Source organism: Penicillium cataractarum (assembly GCF_028827025.1).
Source record: "Penicillium cataractarum strain IBT 29864 chromosome Unknown utg000010l, whole genome shotgun sequence".
NCBI lineage: Eukaryota > Fungi > Ascomycota > Eurotiomycetes > Eurotiales > Aspergillaceae > Penicillium > Penicillium cataractarum.
In genome coordinates, this window is record NW_026622746.1 from 658,649 (window position 1) to 675,990 (window position 17,342).

Below are 17,342 nucleotides of genomic sequence, written 5' to 3' on the forward strand. Positions count from 1 at the left end.
ACAAGATTCATGTGGGCTTTACTCAAGTTGCAAGACCAAGCGCCACATACTCTCTGGCATCTGCTTAATAGCTCCCTTACAGAGTGGCCTACTTTGCGACAATCACCACTGGATGATCCTATTGGATTAAAATTATCTAATTTGGACAATACCCAAGCGTGGTAAACTCCAATATAGACATAAGAGGACATAGCCGGTCCGTGGAGAGATGGGGCGGACCTTGATCCAACGGCCATACCCAAACTCTTACGCAGTTTAGATCCTCGTCAAAAACGATGGGTTTCTAGGAGTATACAGAACATGAAGTGACATCCCCGTGGGAAATAATAAGAGCGTATATCAAAAAGGCGTTTCTACTACATCCAAATGGAAGATCAGTTTCATGGACTATGAGATAGGCGCCTCGTTCAGCTCATATCTACAGGCTCAAGAAGGTTTCGATCAGCTTGGAAGGCTGGTCAAAAAAGTCAAACATCACGATTCCAACACGCTTGCCCTTCTGCTGCTTCAGGAAAGGAACAAGAAGTTGATTGACTCCACCAGCGGGGGTCAATGTGCCGTTTCCAAGAGCCATAATCCGAGGCCACTCTGGGGGCGCATTGTCGGTGTTCGTGCTGGAGGCCCACGTCCAGAACAGACTGTTGGGGTATTCAGTGGTAGCCTTGAGAATGTTCTTTGTGGTAGCATTGTACTTCCACTGGATGTTCTCGGTGGCATTTGAACCAGTGGGAGTAAGAGGCTCGTAGTAGTCCTCGATATAAGCGGTCAAGTTCTCCTTCGTGTTATAGGTCAAAACAATGTCGGGACTGTTGTCCGTCCACAAGCTGGGCGAGAAGTGAAGACCCGGTAGGGAGTTTGTGTAGGAAGATGACAACTGGTCCAGGTCAAAACGACGCATCAAGGTGATCTTTCCACGGGCCTGTCCCAGAGTTCCCAGCTGGTCCTTGGTCTGGACAAAGTACTGTCGGGCAGCGGGAGAGGTCAAAGCGTTGTAGAGCTTCAGCTGAAGTGCGGCATCGTTGGATGCATACTTGGCAGTCGAGCCTTCATATTGCATGGACAAGAACAGAGTCTCTGAGGGGTGATCATCGAGCCACTTGTAGAAACCGAACAGAACATCATCTAGAGTCGCAGTCTCTGACAGGAGCCCCTGAGAATGATAGAAGATGATGGTGCTGTTCGTGGGGTCGAAAGCGTAGCGAAGATCGAATGCTCGAATACCCATGTTGAGCATATCAATCATGGGCAGCTCTTGGCAGCGCAGTGCCTCAGGAACTGGCAGAGTCACTTGATTGAGGTCGGTGATACCGCGCATCACATCTTGCGTGGCTTGGGTGTAGTTCCAGGTCGCACTGTCGTGGGTGCCAGGGATGTTCATGTGAACCAGAAGGGTATCATCAGAGTAGGATTTCATCCATTCTGTCTTGCTATTGGATTGCTTGACATAGGAGCCGAAAATAGGGGAGGCATCATCGAGGACCTTCTGCAAAGCGTATTGAGACAGCGAGGATGCTTGGGCCACAGAGGCCCACGAGGTGGCCAACACAGCCAGGGGCAAGGTGATGCCGCGCATATTCAACTGTTTTTGTTTTTCTGTTCGAATGGTGGAAAGTAGGAATCTTCAGGAAGAAAGGATAATAATTCTTGGCTGCACTGGCCTCATGCAGGCCCCGTCTTTAAACGCCCCTTGGGCAACTACCGACTGGCGCGATCTTCGGCAAACCTCCGAACACGAACTTACTTGGGATTCACCACATTCTTGCCGACGACCAGATCGGGAACGGCAAACAACATCTCTGCAACGTTGAGGCGTGGGGTTCATTTCGCGTCGGATAGTGCTTATTCCCACGTGTGGTGAAGCTGATCGCGCGACTGGCCACTGAGGAGGTGGATACCCCTGGTAGTCGATCTCTAGTGCGACCGAAGCTGCCGAGCTCTGATGTCAACACGATTGATAAATTCAACGACGCGCGCTTGAAAGGAAATGGCTATCCAGCACAGGTTGAGTTGTTCTCTCTTCCACTTGTAACTCTCCAACTCATCATGCGCAGTCTTACTGCTGGTTTCGTCCTCGGGGCTGCTGGCCCGGTCCTCGGCCTGTCACCCCTGGATACTTTCTACCCACCAACTCTCAACCAAACCTCATACATCTCCAACTCCTCCATTGGAACGTATGGTGGCATCTACAAGGCTCCCACCAATGGCCCGACCGGTGGTGACCCTTATGGCACTTATGACTACTGCTCGATGCCGCACCCGCGCTCGCAGGAGTACAAGTCGCCAGGGCCCATCGCGAATGGGTCGGTGAAGGGAGAGCTTGTTTACCTCGAGTACCTTCAGCGTCATCAGCGTCGCTCTCCTTACAACATTCTCCCTGGCGGTGAAGTGAGTCTGCTTTCTCCCTGAGTACATTCAATTGTGACTAACATTCTTCTAGAACCAAGCTTATGAGTGCGACAATGTTCGCCCTTATCTCTATGCTGGCGGAAACAGCGACAGTGGGATTCAGCCCATGCCCATGTACGCTCAGACGTACCAGGATCCCACCAACCCATTCACTCCGGGTGTGAACGGCACCTGCCAGTATCCTCAGATCACCATTGGCGGTGTTCAGGATGGATATCAGCACGGTAAGGACCTCTGGAACGTGTATGGCAAGAAGCTGGGCCTTATTCCCAAGAAGCCCAACGACCGCGTCTGGTTCCGCTCCAGTGAGTCCGCCTTGACTCAGGGCTCGGCCGGTGCCGTTCTGCGTGGAGTTTGGCCCGATTACGATGGTGCCTTGCCTTTGCATCAGATGGTCTCCTCGGTCGACACCGTCAACGAGGGCTATTCCTGCAGCGCCATCAGTTCCACACTGAGCGAGCTGGAGTCCACCACCGAGTGGAAGGAGCACCTGTCTGTGACCAGTGAGCTCCGTTCCAAGCTTGGCTCTATGCTCGGTGCCACATCCAGCTCGTGGCAAAGCACCTTCGACCACTTCTCCGACAACTTCCAGGCCCGCCTGTGCAACGGCTACGAGTTGCCCTGCAGCATCTCCAACTCGTCTGCTTGCGTAACCATGGAGATGGCAGAGGAAGTCTTCCGTGCCGGTGACTGGGAGTGGAACTACTACTGGCGCACCAACCCGTACGTCACCAAGTACATTCAAGTCGTGGAGGGTCTTTTCATCGGGGAGATCGTCGCTCGCCTGCAGGCCGTCCTGGATGGAAAGTCTTCTCTTGACTACAGCCATATCTTCGTTCACGATGGCGATATTGGTCCCATCCTTGGGGCGCTAGGTATCAATGCCCTGCGGTGGCCGGCTATGGCTTCCAACGTTGCTTTCGAAGTTTGGTAAGTTTCTGACTTCGTACGCTTTTCTTCAGTAAATATCTTCTGACACATCGCAGGAAAACCAACGGCAAGGGTAGCGCTGGCTACTATGCCCGCGTTCTTTACAGCGGCCAGCCTGTGCAGACTATCCACGGCACCTTGGATTGGATTCATCTTTCCGATCTGATCGCTATCCTGAGTGTTTACGTTCCCGAGGATATCGAGTCCCTCTGCGGATAGGTGGAACTACTGGCCTAAGGGGTCAATGGACTTGCGACGCTAGAAAGAACCTACGTAAATTAGTTTAATTTCCGAAAATCAAAATCAAGATCTCGTCGCGTGAATTTGCTGAAGTAGACCTCCATCTTTTTTCTCGATACTCGTCGGCTATTCCTCGGAAAGATCCACAATATACTAGTAGACCAAGGAAAACAGTACCCCACGCCATGTAGGACTACTCGGAAAGCTACCTATATCCTCATCGAGCAAAGACTACGAGCTCCCCTCTCGATCATGAATTTAATTAAGCGACAAGTAAACCTTGATATCGGCAACGTGTGTTAGTCTAGAAGCTAAATTAGCCCGTCCAATCAAAGTCGTATCTGGACGATCGTGTCTTCGATTCTACCCCACTCTGTCATTTCATCCCTGCAAGCCCCTGACCCATAGAACGTCAACATTCCTCACACGTGGAGAGCCAGGCGCGCTCTTTTTATCCGATGCGGAGTCCTCGGCTGCTGCCGAATTTACTGTAGGGCGCGACTTCCGGTCTTACCGGTAAACACGGGATATACTCCGGATAGGAAGGAGGATTTAGTGTAAACAATGATATTTAAGGAGATATCGCTCCTTCCCTTTCTAGAGACTAGTCAAAGATTTAGGCTTACTCGGCATTCGTCATGTGGAAACCGTTGACCATTGCCGCGCTTTTCGCTGCGCCGTCTCTTCAGAGTGCGGTTGGCAAGCGGTTTGCGCCTCTGAAGTTTTCTAAGGATGGAACATTCCAGATCTCTATTTTGGAAGATCTTCACTTTGGAGAGAGTAAGTCTCCCACGCTATTTCATGAATTTCCGAGTGCTAACTTTACAAAAGATGCATGGGACTCCTGGGGACCAGAGCAGGATGTCAATTCCGTCAAAGTAATCAATGAGGTCCTCGATGCCGAGTCCCCAGATCTCGTCGTCTTGAACGGCGACTTGATCACCGGCGAAAATGCCTTCCTGGAAAACAGCACCGTCTACATTGACGAGATTGTCGCACCTCTCGTTGACCGTGGCTTGACCTGGGCCTCCACCTACGGAAACCACGATAGTTCCTACAATCTCTCCCGCTCAGCCATCTTGGCCAGAGAAAACCGGTGGCCCAATTCACGAACCAAGCAGATGGTCTCTGGCCGCAATGCTGGTGTCACCAATTACTATCTCCCTGTCTACGGATCCAGCAACGAGAAAGCTTCTGGAGCACCCGAAATGCTGCTGTGGTTCTTTGACAGCCGCGGTGGTGACTATTACCAAGAACTCGATTCTTCTGGAAACGAGGTCGCGCAGCCAAACTGGGTTGATGAGAGTGTTGTGAACTGGTTTGAAACGACCAATGCGGAGTTGGTCAAGAAGTACCACAAGAACATCCCCTCTCTCGTTTTTGTCCACATCCCCACCAATGCATCCCAGGCTATCCAGACTGAACTTGGAATAAATGCGCACAAGGAGCCAGGCATCAATGACGACTATGTCCTCGCACAGCAAGGAGAGGGCTGGTGCGCGGATGGAAGCAATGACAGCTCTTGCGTGTATGGTGGTCAAGATGTGGCATTCATGAAGGCTTTGGTTGATACGCCCGGTGTTATTGGTGTTTTCTCAGGTCATGACCACGGAGATACCTGGTGCTACAAGTGGGATACCCTCATCCCTGGAATGTCGGTGAAAGGAAACGGCATCAATCTTTGCTTCGGACAGCATACTGGATACGGTGGATATGGAAGCTGGATTCGGGGATCCCGACAGGTCCTTGTTACCGAGTCGAAGCTCAAGGATATGGTGATTGACACTTGGATTCGACTTGAGTCTGGTGATGTTGTAGGATCTGTTTCTCTCAACTCGACCTATGGGGAGGACACGTATCCTAGTACCCCGGATACACTTACTTGAGGCCCTACTTGTGCGAAGGCTTTGAGTAGAACATGACAAATCAAAACTTCTATTCATATTATTTTTAAACGAACTCTATTCTGTGCTGTAGTTGATGCAACTTTAAACTTCTTCAGCATGCCTCGTAGTCGCATGTTCCGCTTCCATGGTCTCTTTTTCATCCACAGTCAACTCGCTTTTAGCGTGGCGAATCCTCACAAATCCGAGCACAATCAGTAGCCCAAGGATACACAATCCAGTCTGGAACCAAAACACCGCCTTGTAGCTCTCTCGCTCACCTAGGTGCTTCATTTGCGTTTCGACAATATCTGCAAATCCAAGCATAACCGCGATGCCCATATGCATAGTACAGTAAATCAGAGCGCCAGCCAGACCCTGCTTTGCCTTTGGCATGCTAGTCGTGATAAAGATATTGGCGAGATTGAAGCTGATATCGATTGCGATAGTACCGCAAACCATCGCCGGGAAGACGTAAGCCCAATAGTTTCCGCCGAGGGGGATAACGGCGAACAATAGGCCCGACCCAACGTATCCGAGGCATGAAATAATCATGAGAATCGTGCCTGATACTCTATGCAGGATAAGACCTCCCGCAATTGATAGGATAAGACCACCAACTGCCATCGGTACAGTCCAGGCCACAATTTGAAGGGGAGTAGCACCCATGAAATTTGACATACTGAATATAATTAGTAAGTTGTCTTCCAACGGCGAAGAAGGACACTTACTATAGAACTCCATAGAGGAGGAATATTCCCAGGCTTCCGTATAAACAGAGCAGTGCCAGCACCAGGGGTGTCATGAACTTGACTCGGAATATATCACCCGGAAGTAAAGGATTTTTGATAACCCAGCCTTCGAGGTAAGCCATAACGCCCAGCAAGATAGCACCGATAGCAAAGAGTACCGGGATATATGGCGTCCTCCAGCCCTGCGGGGCATATGAGCTGTCCGCAATAGCGAAAACAAACAGCGTTGCCCCCGAGATAGACAGGCCGAATCCAACCCAATCCATCGTTATACCAAGCTTCCGCTTCTCTGTGTAGTCGCGCGGGACGTAGAAAATCGAGGACGTCGCCATGATCGCCGATAGAATAGCCCCGATAAAAAAGTACCATCTCCAACTCAGATACTGACCACAGATCCCGGAGATAAAGAATCCAGCAAAGAATCCCAAAGCAGCGCAGGCCCCGTAGATACTAAAGACTTGGTTTTTCCGCGGACCTGGTCGGTAGGTGCTTCCCAGAATCATCATCCCGGATGGAAGTAAAGCTCCTAGAGCTAGGCCTTGCAGAGCTCGGCAAACTATCAACATCAACCAAGTCTGCGAGACACCACAGAGGATGGATGAGATAGTCAGCCAGATGGCACCGGCGTTGTAGACCACATAGCCGCCGTACATATCAGTCAAGCGACCGAAGATCAGGAGCGTCGAGGTGACGGCCAGGGAAAGGGCGGTGGTGGGCCATATTGTTGAGGCGGCGGGGATACCGATTTCTTTTACGAGGGTTGGAAGTAGGAGATTGGATCCGGTAATATAGAATTCCTATTGAAGTTGTCCGTTAGATAAACCAACCGGTGGATTGTTCATGCATGTCATGACTTACTGCAAGTATTTGGGACATGAAAATCGAGAAACAAAAGGCTAGCTCGGGCCATATCCCGGAGAAGGTCTGCGGACGCTCTCTGCCTAGCTTCTCGAGATCGATCATAGTCGTGGCAGTACTCGTTTGTTCTTCGGGTGTCGTCATGTTTGGGGACTTGGAAGTTGAAGAAACATCAGTAGGTGTTGACTGCATTATGCGTCGAAATTATGTACAAAAGATGGGCGTGAAGAGATGTTTCCTCGAATCCGAAATGATTTCTCCTTTATACAACGAAGAGTTCATGAACCGCAACGACGTTGATTTTTAAGCCACCAAGTCCATCTACTCATGACTTCCTAAATAGGTGAATACAGGTTGAACATGCTTGCTAATACTAATCTTCCGAACTGGGAGGCTACTATTCTACTCTCTGATGAAAATTCTTACCTAATAGCAGCCAAGCCGCCATCAAAATTCAGGGTGGCCGCCGATTTAAAGTCGTGGCCAAGATTTTCGCCTCACAACTTCCCGATATGGAAGTTGTCAGTAGTGGGGCTTGTCAGATTTTGTGGGTCTCCGGAAAGCGGAAAGTCCGGAAAAGTTTGGTCGCGACAAAACCCCGAGGAGGTCTCTTTCAATAGCTAAATGCACGTGGTAGTTGTCTATTTAGCATTCGCAGTTTTCAGTTTTTTAGCTTAAATTGTCTCCAGCCATTATAATGTCCATCGGAATTAGTGGCACAAAAAGATTAGCGTGAGAGATTCATAGTGACCTTAGATCAACGATAGGCGGCTGCCAGATTTTCAAGAAATATACCTGGATACCTAACACTTGTTGTGTCTTTGTTCCGATTGAAATAACCGGGAGAGAGGCGCCAATTTTCTACGAGCATATCATCGACGAGCTACTAAGAGTTTCTTTGAGCTCTATTTTCAGACATTCAAGCATATCGAGAGCGACTGAAAATAAAACAGCGTCAAATTCGAGACTTACTCGGGTATATGCCTCGTAGTATCGAAGTGGTGCACAATCATCAGAAGGGATGCTTGATAGTTACCCCGCCTGGGAAGACAATGAGATAGAATCGTTCTGAAAGTCTCATCTCTCAAGGACCTTACAAGAGATCATATTTTCCAAGAGCTCGCAAATGATTGGTCATATTTGGTTGATAGCCTATCGGATACGGAATTATTGTTAGTCCGAATACATATACCCGCATGGTGGGTCCTATCCGCATGTTATCGCGGGTTATGCGCGAGTAGACCGTGTCAATGTCTAACGGTGAAGCCCAATTATATCACGTATAAGAGAGGAGTATTCCATTGTTTTGATGAGAACATGTTATTATCCAGGTCCTAGTTATTTTGCGCTTTCAGAACTGGGGTGGAGGAACTTCCAGGCGGGATTATTGTAGGCTATGCGGGAAGGTGGCGTTGTCGACATGCATCCCCCCTACCCGCAAACGGCTAAGAAAAGTACGACCTTTACGATGAGCCTACATATCGTAAATGTAAACTGAACATATATAAGTACCTCGAAGAAGCCATATCCCCACCCTACTTGAACCATGAAAATCCCTCTCTACAGACCCTGCTATTCAAGACTCACAATGCCACTCCCAACAACTATGCGTGCTCTCGTCCAGCCAAGTTCTGAGTCGAGGGATCTCTCTCTCACGACGAAACAACTTCCAGTTGCCAACCTATCCCAAGGAGAACACCTGATTCGCGTCCATGCTTGCTCCCCGTGCGCTGGTGAACTACTTTGGCCCAAGAACTTTCCTCCACCAAAGCCTCGCGAGTTGGTGCCATGCCCCGATATCAGCGGCATCATCGTCTCTGCACCTACCGACTCACCCTTCCAACCTGGAGATGAGGTGTACGCTCGGACCAACTACATTCGCCCGGCTAATGCGCGTGATTTTACCATTGGCGTCACCGACGAACTTGCGCATAAACCGAAGACATTGAGCTGGGTAGAGGCGGCTGCGGTTCCAGTTTCAGCTGAGACTGCATGGCAGATCTTATTCATCCATGCGGGCATTTTCAAGGGGGAAGATACCGATGTGTCCGCCGCTCGAGAAGCATGGAGTGGAAAAAGAGTGCTTGTCACGGCTGCGTCTGGCGGTGTCGGAATGTGGGTCACACAACTAGCCGCCCTGCTTGGAGCCGATGTTGTAGGGACCTGTGGTCCTGATAATCTGGCCCTTGTGAAGTCTCTTGGCGCAAACGAGGTTCTGAACTATCGGACCACAAGTATGCGTGACTGGGCAGAGCAACCGGGCAAGAAGGTGGATGTTGTGATCGATTGTATCGGCCGGAAGTCCCTCGAGGACGCTTGGTGGGCTGTCCGAGACGGTGGCGTCATTTTGAGTATATTCCAGCCGCCAACGCAGGTTCGTCCAGAGGATTTCAAGGGCGAAGCGGTCCACGATGTCTTTTTCGTTATGGAGCCGAACAGGATGCAATTGGAGCAGATAACGAAGTTAGTAGATGACGGCAAGTGTCGACCAATGGTGGATAGTGTATGGCCACTGGAACAGTTCGAAGAAGCGTTCAAAAGGCTGGATGGAGGACACTCGAAGGGGAAGATCGTTTTTGACTTATCGCTGAACTAATAGTCGTTTTAACTTGGACTTCTTGGTGTCACAGCATGTGGCAAGGAATAATTTGTCTGGTCTCCTTTAAATACAGAATGATGTTAATTTAAGGGGTTTGCAACGTGACATCTCTTTGCACAGTGATTGATCTCGAACGAACTAACGTTAAACACATAAATCCATGGTTCTTTTTGACCTGACGAATTCTATTCTAACCGTACTTTGAGGGTACCTGGATGAGGTGGGCATAGCCGATTGTCGATTCCAAATCATTGAACTTCATGCGCCGGGATTGACGGGCATCTTTCACGTAAGTGGCAAGGTAATGAGGCGCCCGGCCGTTCCACGTTAAGTGGAGGAATAACTATAGCCATCATTCTCTGCAATAGCAAATCCGCCATGTTTAACCAACTATCTTTATCTAATCTTTCTGTCAGGTAAAAATTGTAACACAGGTTAGCGCATTTTCCTATAGCATCTATCGGCTGCCGTAGACCCACTTGCAGGCTATGGATAAGTCTAGACTGTAAATGATATCATCCGTCCAACTTTATAAAAAAGAGACCTTCTGAAGTATTTCAATAGTCTTCTAAAACTGCGAGAGTAAATGCTAGAGCTTTGTCAAATCTTGAAATAGTAATTGAAAGCAGATTGATGGTGCATAGTTAATAAGGTAACTAAATGCAAACTAATTAGGCAAATGCTGCCGCTGCCAAGTGGACCTCCACTATGTAACTAGTTAAGTTAGATCGGAGGATGTTTGTCAGCCCATAAGACTTCCACAACTAACTTAGGTACCCCACCCCTCCAACAGCACCACGCGCACGGCACTCAGTCGTCAAATTATGAAGCACATGACCTCGAACTCGTTTTCGACATATTCTTAACGCGTGACCCCATGGATCCCACGAAGAATCAACGGATAGGCGGACCAACCCGATCCTCACTAGCCTGTTTACCTTGCCGGTCGCGACACCGGAAATGCGACGGCAAACGACCAAGTTGCAGCCGATGCGCTGAGAGCAGCCAGGAATGCAAGTATGCCCGGTCACGAAGAGGTCGACTCGATCGTGCGGCTCGGAAAGAGCAGGACACACGGTGGACAACAGCCGCATGCTCTGCACCTATCAATAGCATGAGTGCTCCTCGGCCGATGGATAGCCAGCAGCTCCAGGGATTTATCCCTCGAATGGTCGAAATGAACCCTCATACTCACAGCCCACTCGCTGGAGTCGCCATTGCAGGAGAAACATTCATCACGGGCTCCTCCACCGAGCTTATAAACATTGAAAATGACCCCTTAGTCGATTCATACTACAGGAACTTCCACCATTTACACCCTTTCCTCTTACCACGGATGGCCTTGACGAGGATTCTTCAAGATCCGTGTAAACATCCCACTTTCAAACCACTGATCGCCATCATGCGCTTTGTCGGCAATATTATGAGGTCGCAAGAATGGTCTATTCCGCTGAAAGATCATGCCGAAGCCTCCTTCTTGAAAGCACCGTCAACAGATCCCATTCTAGTCCAGTGCCGACTCTTATATTCTATACCTTTGTTCTGGTACGAACATAACATTGACGCTAAACGGCAGATGGAAACTGCAATGCGGCTCGCCATTGACTTGAGAATGTCTGATTATGAATTCTTGCTAAAGCATGGCGGCAACGATTCGGTAGTACAGGAAAGCTGGAGACGGACATGGTGGATGTTATTCACCGTAGATGCCTATTATGCGGGGACTTTGGGAACTATGAACTTTGAAGTTTTGAACATCGGAACTTCGGTGGCATTACCTTGTGACGAATCGGACTATGAATTAGGGGTAAGTATGGTTAAAAGTTGCTTGGCCCGCATTAATCCAGTACTTTCCCGGTATCCACACATTTCACATAGCTTACCCAGGCACAGGAGATCCCCGAGCCCAAAACTCTACGAGATTTCGACTGTCGTGAATTCACCTCGGATGATATCACCTTCTCATCCTTTGCCTATCTTATCGGTGCTGTACGATGCATAGCCTCGGCAATATCCACAGTCCCAAAGATCGCTGGGAATGAGGGTTCAACGAACGTGATACAGTCTGCCGACTCCATATTGAAAGGATGGTTGCTTCTGTTGCCGGAGAATCGCAAGCAAGTCATGGATAAGGCAGGAGAAATTGATGAGCTCATGTTTCAAGCGCACATGCTTATTCATGTGTAAGCCAACCGGATTCTTTCGTCATACGAGAGTATCGTGATGTTAATCATGCCTTAGAGCCACCGTTGTCTTGCACCGGCCATTGTCAGATCTCAAATATTATTCTGTTGAAGAAGTTTCGAGTTGCGGCCGAAATCCAAACCTTGATATGCCCACCCCGGACCTGATCAATGTGCACACTGTGCGTGTGCTACGCGCAGTGGAGGCACAGGTTCAGCTTATAGCCTTACCTGCTGAAAGATTCCACCACACCCCCTTTGTCACCTGCATGATTAGTAAGGGGACTTTGGCTCTGCTTTCGGCTTGCAAATCTTGCCTTGGTGGGAAAGACTTGATGATTGCAAGAGACCAAATCCGAATGACCATCGGCTGTCTCAAGGCACTGGGAAAAGTGTGGCCACGGACAGCACGAAATGTGAGGGAAATCCAGGCGATTGCTTCCCACGTCCTTGGAATTGAGTCTAGGGCAGGGATCGAGTGTCAGAGGAATAATCCCAGTGAAGTGCCAGGTGCTTCGGGTGGCGAAGAGCAGGGAATCTGGGAGACGGAAGCAGAAGCAATTAGCACCGGTATTGATACATTACCTTCCTTGGGCTCTATTGAGGATCTCTGTGGATGGTTCAGTGGTCAGATTACCGACTCTAACAATCTGTCGGCATGGCTGATTGGCCCTGATATGTGATACAATAGCCAGAATTTGCCGAAGCCAAAGTTGCGAGGACTGTTCTCTACGCCCTGTTGCATACTCCTTTAGAGGTGACAGTTGTCTAATTCGCTCCAGGGCCCATTTAATATAACCGGAAACACCATCTAAAGACAGAGAAGGAAAGTAATGTACAAATAGTCTGACGCGCAAACCATGGGACGATCCATGATAGGTGGGTACCATTTGACTCAACATTTCTGCAAGAATCTTACGACCTCTGATAAAACAAATCGCACGTAAGCAAGGTTTCCAAAATGCTTCGGTGAAAATCTTGAACATACCTTCTTTAAACTGCTGGGGTTTATCCTGCACAATCCAATGTCCGCAGTCCATATCCACAATCTCCGATTGCGGGAAGAACTTGGAAATCAGCGGAAATGAACCTTGAGGGATAAAGTTGCTTTGAAGAGCTCGAAGGAAAAGCGTTGGGCCTTGGAAGGCTGGCACATTTCCAACGTCATATGGGAAATCCCCTAGAGGTCCCATGGCATTTTTCAAGGTACCCAAAGGAACGCGCAGTCTCAAATAAGGCGAACCGTCCTGTTTGACGAAATTGCTCAATAGCCAGAGTCGGACGGGTGGATCCTATATTTTACTATCAGTCCGAAAAGTCGTCAACCCATCATCTGTGAGGCTCTTACTAGGTCATATTCTCGGAGAATCTCGTCAGCTTCGGCATGCGTCCGAACTTGTTCTCGCTCGGCCTCTCCCATGCTTTCAAGATAGTTCAGAAAATCAGTCGCCACGGGCAACTTGATAGGACAATTGTCAACGGCCACGACACTGGATACTAATTTTGGCGAATTAAGAGCAAGAGTTAAAGCCGTTTTTGCACCCCTGGGCAAGTTTGTTAGCACTCAAATGCGACAGTCTTCGACATGGTCAACCTACATTGAGTGGCCAATCAGCGTCGGTCGCTCGAGTCCATGTTGAGCAATGAATGACTCAACGTCCAATGCAATCTCCATATAATCGTGCTTCGGATGATGACCAGAGTCGCCATGATTTCGTAGATCCTAACCCCAGTTAGATTGTCTATCATCTCAAATTCCCGAATCTCTGGGTTCTCAATACCAAAGCGTAAACGTCGCGCGACAATTCTTTGGCAAGATTCCTGTATCGCCGCTAGTCAGCAAGGTAACGCGTGTTTTAGATGCTCGGTAAAACTTTCTTACCTGCTCATTTGCCGATTCTCTCGTTTTGATCCAAGGAAGCCATGAAGAAACAGGATGGGAGCATGGTTCGCTAGACGCGTCGAGGTGTGGCTTTTAGTCGCGCGATGCAATTCATAAGCTAATCGCACCCTAGAAGCTGCGAGACTGCTCATTGTTATTATTTTTATTGAGCTTGTTTCGACGAATGAGGTTTCGCTATCATTAGGAGTCAGGGCGTGGTTAAATTATAGAAAAGTTCAACCTATCGACGGCCGGGTGTGTCGGCGTCGGCGTTCCTGCTCTATGCCGATCGGTGACTAGATCCACTCCCCGATAACCGTACAGTAGATATCGCTCGTGTGCAATTTTCGGGACTAATAACAAGGTGGATTCGGGAAAGTCGTGAGAAAGTCTTCTCGCTACGAAGAAAGAGATTTTGTTCCTTGGTCAGGTATTTTACTTAATCAATGGCCATTGGATGGATTTTTGGATGAATACTCCTCCGCAAGAGGAAATGGACGGGAATATATATATCTCCCAGCCGGGGCATCGAGAAACTAGTACCCAAGTACGTATGTTTGAGGAGATAGTAACTGGTACGGGCTTACCTATGGATAGATACATTAACCATAAACGAAGCGAAATAAACTATTCAATCCCCGGCCAGTCAGACATAAGCCCCATGAACAACTGGAAGTAACAAAAATGAGGCCAGTAAGACGAACCCTGTGAATAGCGCTATCCGGACTCTTTACGGTGTGTGTTGATACATAATTGATGCATCCTAACCTTGAAAGAGATTCTGCAAAGCTTAAGAGACATCCCATATTCCGGTTACGGTCCAGATATTGTCTTGCTCAGCATCATCAACATTAGCAGTGAGTCTTACCTCGCCTAGTGGATGGCCCCCGTCACACATGGCCGATGATCACCGCCACGAATAAATAGCCGAGAGCAAGATTGAATCATTCAAGATATGAATATAGTCTAGTCGAAACGCGGGGCAACAATAGCAGAGTAACCTCGTATGTTCATAGGGACCCCTCGCCCAGAATAGGCTTGGTGAGCGCCGATCAATGTAACACCCCCCTGTTGATGTACCTGCATAAACCTCGGATAATGCAAAAGGCAACCGTACTCCGGTAGTTAATACGAGTTTCAAAAATGTACATAAACCGCGACTGTCGCTTCAAAGCTGGGTGATCTGCGCATGCTGGAATTTGACTTTGAATGTTGAAGAACCTCACCATGCGGTGGACCACAGCCTCACAGCTTCTTACTATCTGCTTGTCTCTTGTGGCTTCGGGCCGGGCTAAGAAATCGGATGACCTGTCTGTGCAGGTTGGACATCATGTCGTCTTCTCCTATCCAGGCCTCAACCCACCGACTCATCTGTTCGATTTGATCAAGCAAGGCAAAGTGGGCGGTATCATCCTCTTTGGGGAGAATGTCGCCGACAATCTCAGCATAATCATCAGCGACTTCCAAAATGCCTACAAGCAGAGTAGCACATACCCAGGAAGTCCTCTTTTGATTATGACCGACCAAGAAGGAGGGATAGTCCGGCGACTACCCGGCGGACCAGTTCAGAGCGCCAAACAAATTGGCCAGTCCAGTAACACGGGAGTCGCTGCGACGCAATCTGGCAAGGACGCTGCAAGTGCTCTCCAAAAATACCAAGTGAACACCAACCTTGCGCCAATTTTGGGCGTGTACCGCGAAGAAGGGGACTTCTTGGATAATTATGGCCGCTCCTATGGCAATACATCTGCGCTTGTCACGACATGCGGACCGGCATTTATCAGCGCCCAACAAGAAGCCGGTATCATCGCAACAGCGAAACACTTCCCCGGTCTTGGAGCAGCTGGGAAAACCGAGAACACGGACGAGGAGCCCGTCACCATCAACCTCACCTTGGACGAGATTCGCACAGTTGACGAAATCCCGTACACAAAGGCTATTCCTGCCGGCGTCGACATGGTCATGAACTCTTGGGCCTTGTACCCAGCTTTAGACGCCAAGTACCCGTCAGGACTGAGCAAGGCCTGGATTCAGGATGAACTCCGCGGGAGACTTGGTTTCAAGGGTGTTACTATCACGGACGCCATCGAGGCTGGGGCTCTTCAAGCCTTTGGTGATGATGCGGCACGTGGTGTCCTGGCTAGCCAGGCTGGTATGGATATTATACTTGCGTCGGCTCGGAATGTTACACAAGGCGAGGCTGTCTTTGACGCGCTGGTATCAGCCTTGCAGAATGGCTCGTTGCCGAAGGACTCCTTCTCTGAGGCGACTGATCGTATTCTAGCTCTTCGTAAGAAGATCAGTGTGTGAGAAGAAGGTGGAGCAAAATGAGGCCTCGCTAAGGTATACGTTTATAGAAATGCATACCTTCATCAACTCATCTATTCATTCGCTCACTAACTATTAACCTATCTTCAGAAAGAGCTCCTGAAATTAGGGGAACCGATAGCGATTTTGTACTGGACATACGTTGTCGCCAATAAGCAGTACTCGAGACAAGCCTGTAGAGATGTGTTGCCATCCTTCTCGGCAATTCCAATCGGATGGAATCCGCCGAAAAGAAGAATTGACAGGGTCGATAAGGCTGACAGAAGGGACAGTCACTCCAATCATCTGCGATGCAATAAGCAAAGCTCCACCATATCAATGCCACAAGTGGGGATATCTGGGGCTCACCTAGTAGCATTGAATGAGTCGGCAACATCTGCAAGATAAAATATCCGGTCTCGTTCCTCTTGCAGCAAGAGCCTTACTCGATAGCTGTGACAACTGCCGAAAAAGAATTCCACATGGAATCATGGGAGTCATCTAACTATTCAGCATCTTGCATGCTCGGCAAACGGCAACCCCCGAACGTGGGGCGAGAGGACCTTGGGGAAGTTTAAGACTAATTCAACTCTCCACTTAACTCGCATCCTACCTGGTGCGCCTTCTAGCGTGTTTCTTGTCCACCATTGCGAGCGTAGCGTGTACGACGGCGCTTGAACGGTGTCTGGGCAATAGCCACAATACATCTCTGCAGCCACTGTGTATAGTCCTAAAATTCAGTCGTGGCTCAAGTGGGTTTGTTAGTGGCCGCTAGTGGGTTCGGGAGGGGCTTTGAGTTTCTTGTTTGGAGCCGAGATTTGGTCTTGACAAGATTTGAGATGAGAGATGAGGAGGGGCATTTTGCGATTCCGTACGGTCATTGCCGATGGGGACAAACATTCTGTGTTAAGATTGCTAGCCTGCGGTGTTACAAAGTCTTATTAGTTGGGTGTTGTGGGACTAGCCTGGATGCGAATGCGCAAACGTAGAGTATATCGAGTATGTTGAGAAGGGCGGGTAATAAATACATAGTAAAAGGGCCGATACTAGGAGACATAGAGCAGAGAAAATGGAGAAAATTGGAGCCTAAATAGCAGCCGTAAGTGGGGGAACAGAAAGAAGCAGGATTTGTATATACCGTAGTGAAGGATTGTAGTTTCGAACTGGATCGTGTTCCGGTGGGGGCCAGACGCTTCGATTTTCCAATGTACTAAAGAACCGAGTATTTGGTACGAATGAAACACACAACCTCGGAAGATCCGGGGAACAAGGATCTTTGCTGCTGGTCTATCATGGAAGAAT

The 17,342-nt window shown here is 49.0% G+C and overlaps 8 protein-coding genes across 8 annotated transcripts; 5 read left to right on the forward strand and 3 right to left on the reverse strand.

The window, feature by feature from the left end:
* Positions 1-418: 418 nt before the first annotated feature.
* On the reverse strand, positions 419-1,573 carry N7496_012368 (phosphatidylinositol-specific phospholipase C; the record flags this gene model as incomplete). Its single annotated transcript, XM_056705281.1, has 1 exon — positions 419-1,573. One exon carries the CDS (start codon positions 1,571-1,573, stop codon positions 419-421), a length of 1,155 nt encoding a protein of 384 aa, XP_056549179.1.
* Positions 1,574-2,043: 470 nt separating this feature from the next.
* On the forward strand, positions 2,044-3,555 carry N7496_012369 (histidine phosphatase family protein; the record flags this gene model as incomplete). Its single annotated transcript, XM_056705282.1, has 3 exons — positions 2,044-2,385; positions 2,438-3,336; positions 3,393-3,555. The coding sequence occupies 3 exons, from the start codon at positions 2,044-2,046 to the stop codon at positions 3,553-3,555; spliced, it is 1,404 nt and encodes a 467-aa protein (XP_056549180.1).
* Positions 3,556-4,214: 659 nt separating this feature from the next.
* Positions 4,215-5,462, forward strand: N7496_012370 (metallophosphoesterase family protein; the record flags this gene model as incomplete). The annotated part of the gene is made up of 1 exon (XM_056705283.1): positions 4,215-5,462. The coding sequence occupies one exon, from the start codon at positions 4,215-4,217 to the stop codon at positions 5,460-5,462; it is 1,248 nt and encodes a 415-aa protein (XP_056549181.1).
* A 102-nt stretch (positions 5,463-5,564) lies between these two features.
* N7496_012371 (putative MFS multidrug transporter) lies at positions 5,565-7,213 on the reverse strand (the record flags this gene model as incomplete). Its single annotated transcript, XM_056705284.1, has 3 exons — positions 5,565-6,141; positions 6,191-7,008; positions 7,070-7,213. 3 exons carry the CDS (start codon positions 7,211-7,213, stop codon positions 5,565-5,567), a joined length of 1,539 nt encoding a protein of 512 aa, XP_056549182.1.
* Positions 7,214-8,657: 1,444 nt separating this feature from the next.
* On the forward strand, positions 8,658-9,665 carry N7496_012372 (NADP-dependent oxidoreductase; the record flags this gene model as incomplete). The annotated part of the gene is made up of 1 exon (XM_056705285.1): positions 8,658-9,665. The coding sequence occupies one exon, from the start codon at positions 8,658-8,660 to the stop codon at positions 9,663-9,665; it is 1,008 nt and encodes a 335-aa protein (XP_056549183.1).
* Positions 9,666-11,070: 1,405 nt separating this feature from the next.
* Positions 11,071-12,534, forward strand: N7496_012373 (fungal specific transcription factor domain-containing protein; the record flags this gene model as incomplete). The annotated part of the gene is made up of 3 exons (XM_056705286.1): positions 11,071-11,475; positions 11,547-11,851; positions 11,910-12,534. The coding sequence occupies 3 exons, from the start codon at positions 11,071-11,073 to the stop codon at positions 12,532-12,534; spliced, it is 1,335 nt and encodes a 444-aa protein (XP_056549184.1).
* Positions 12,535-12,771: 237 nt separating this feature from the next.
* N7496_012374 (putative alpha/beta hydrolase) lies at positions 12,772-13,885 on the reverse strand (the record flags this gene model as incomplete). The annotated part of the gene is made up of 5 exons (XM_056705287.1): positions 12,772-13,143; positions 13,200-13,395; positions 13,450-13,574; positions 13,633-13,672; positions 13,734-13,885. Coding segments are annotated over 5 exons (885 nt in total), but the record flags the coding sequence as incomplete, so codon positions are not given.
* A 1,075-nt stretch (positions 13,886-14,960) lies between these two features.
* On the forward strand, positions 14,961-16,043 carry N7496_012375 (putative glycosyl hydrolase; the record flags this gene model as incomplete). The annotated part of the gene is made up of 1 exon (XM_056705288.1): positions 14,961-16,043. One exon carries the CDS (start codon positions 14,961-14,963, stop codon positions 16,041-16,043), a length of 1,083 nt encoding a protein of 360 aa, XP_056549186.1.
* Between the last annotated feature and the right edge of the window lie 1,299 nt (positions 16,044-17,342).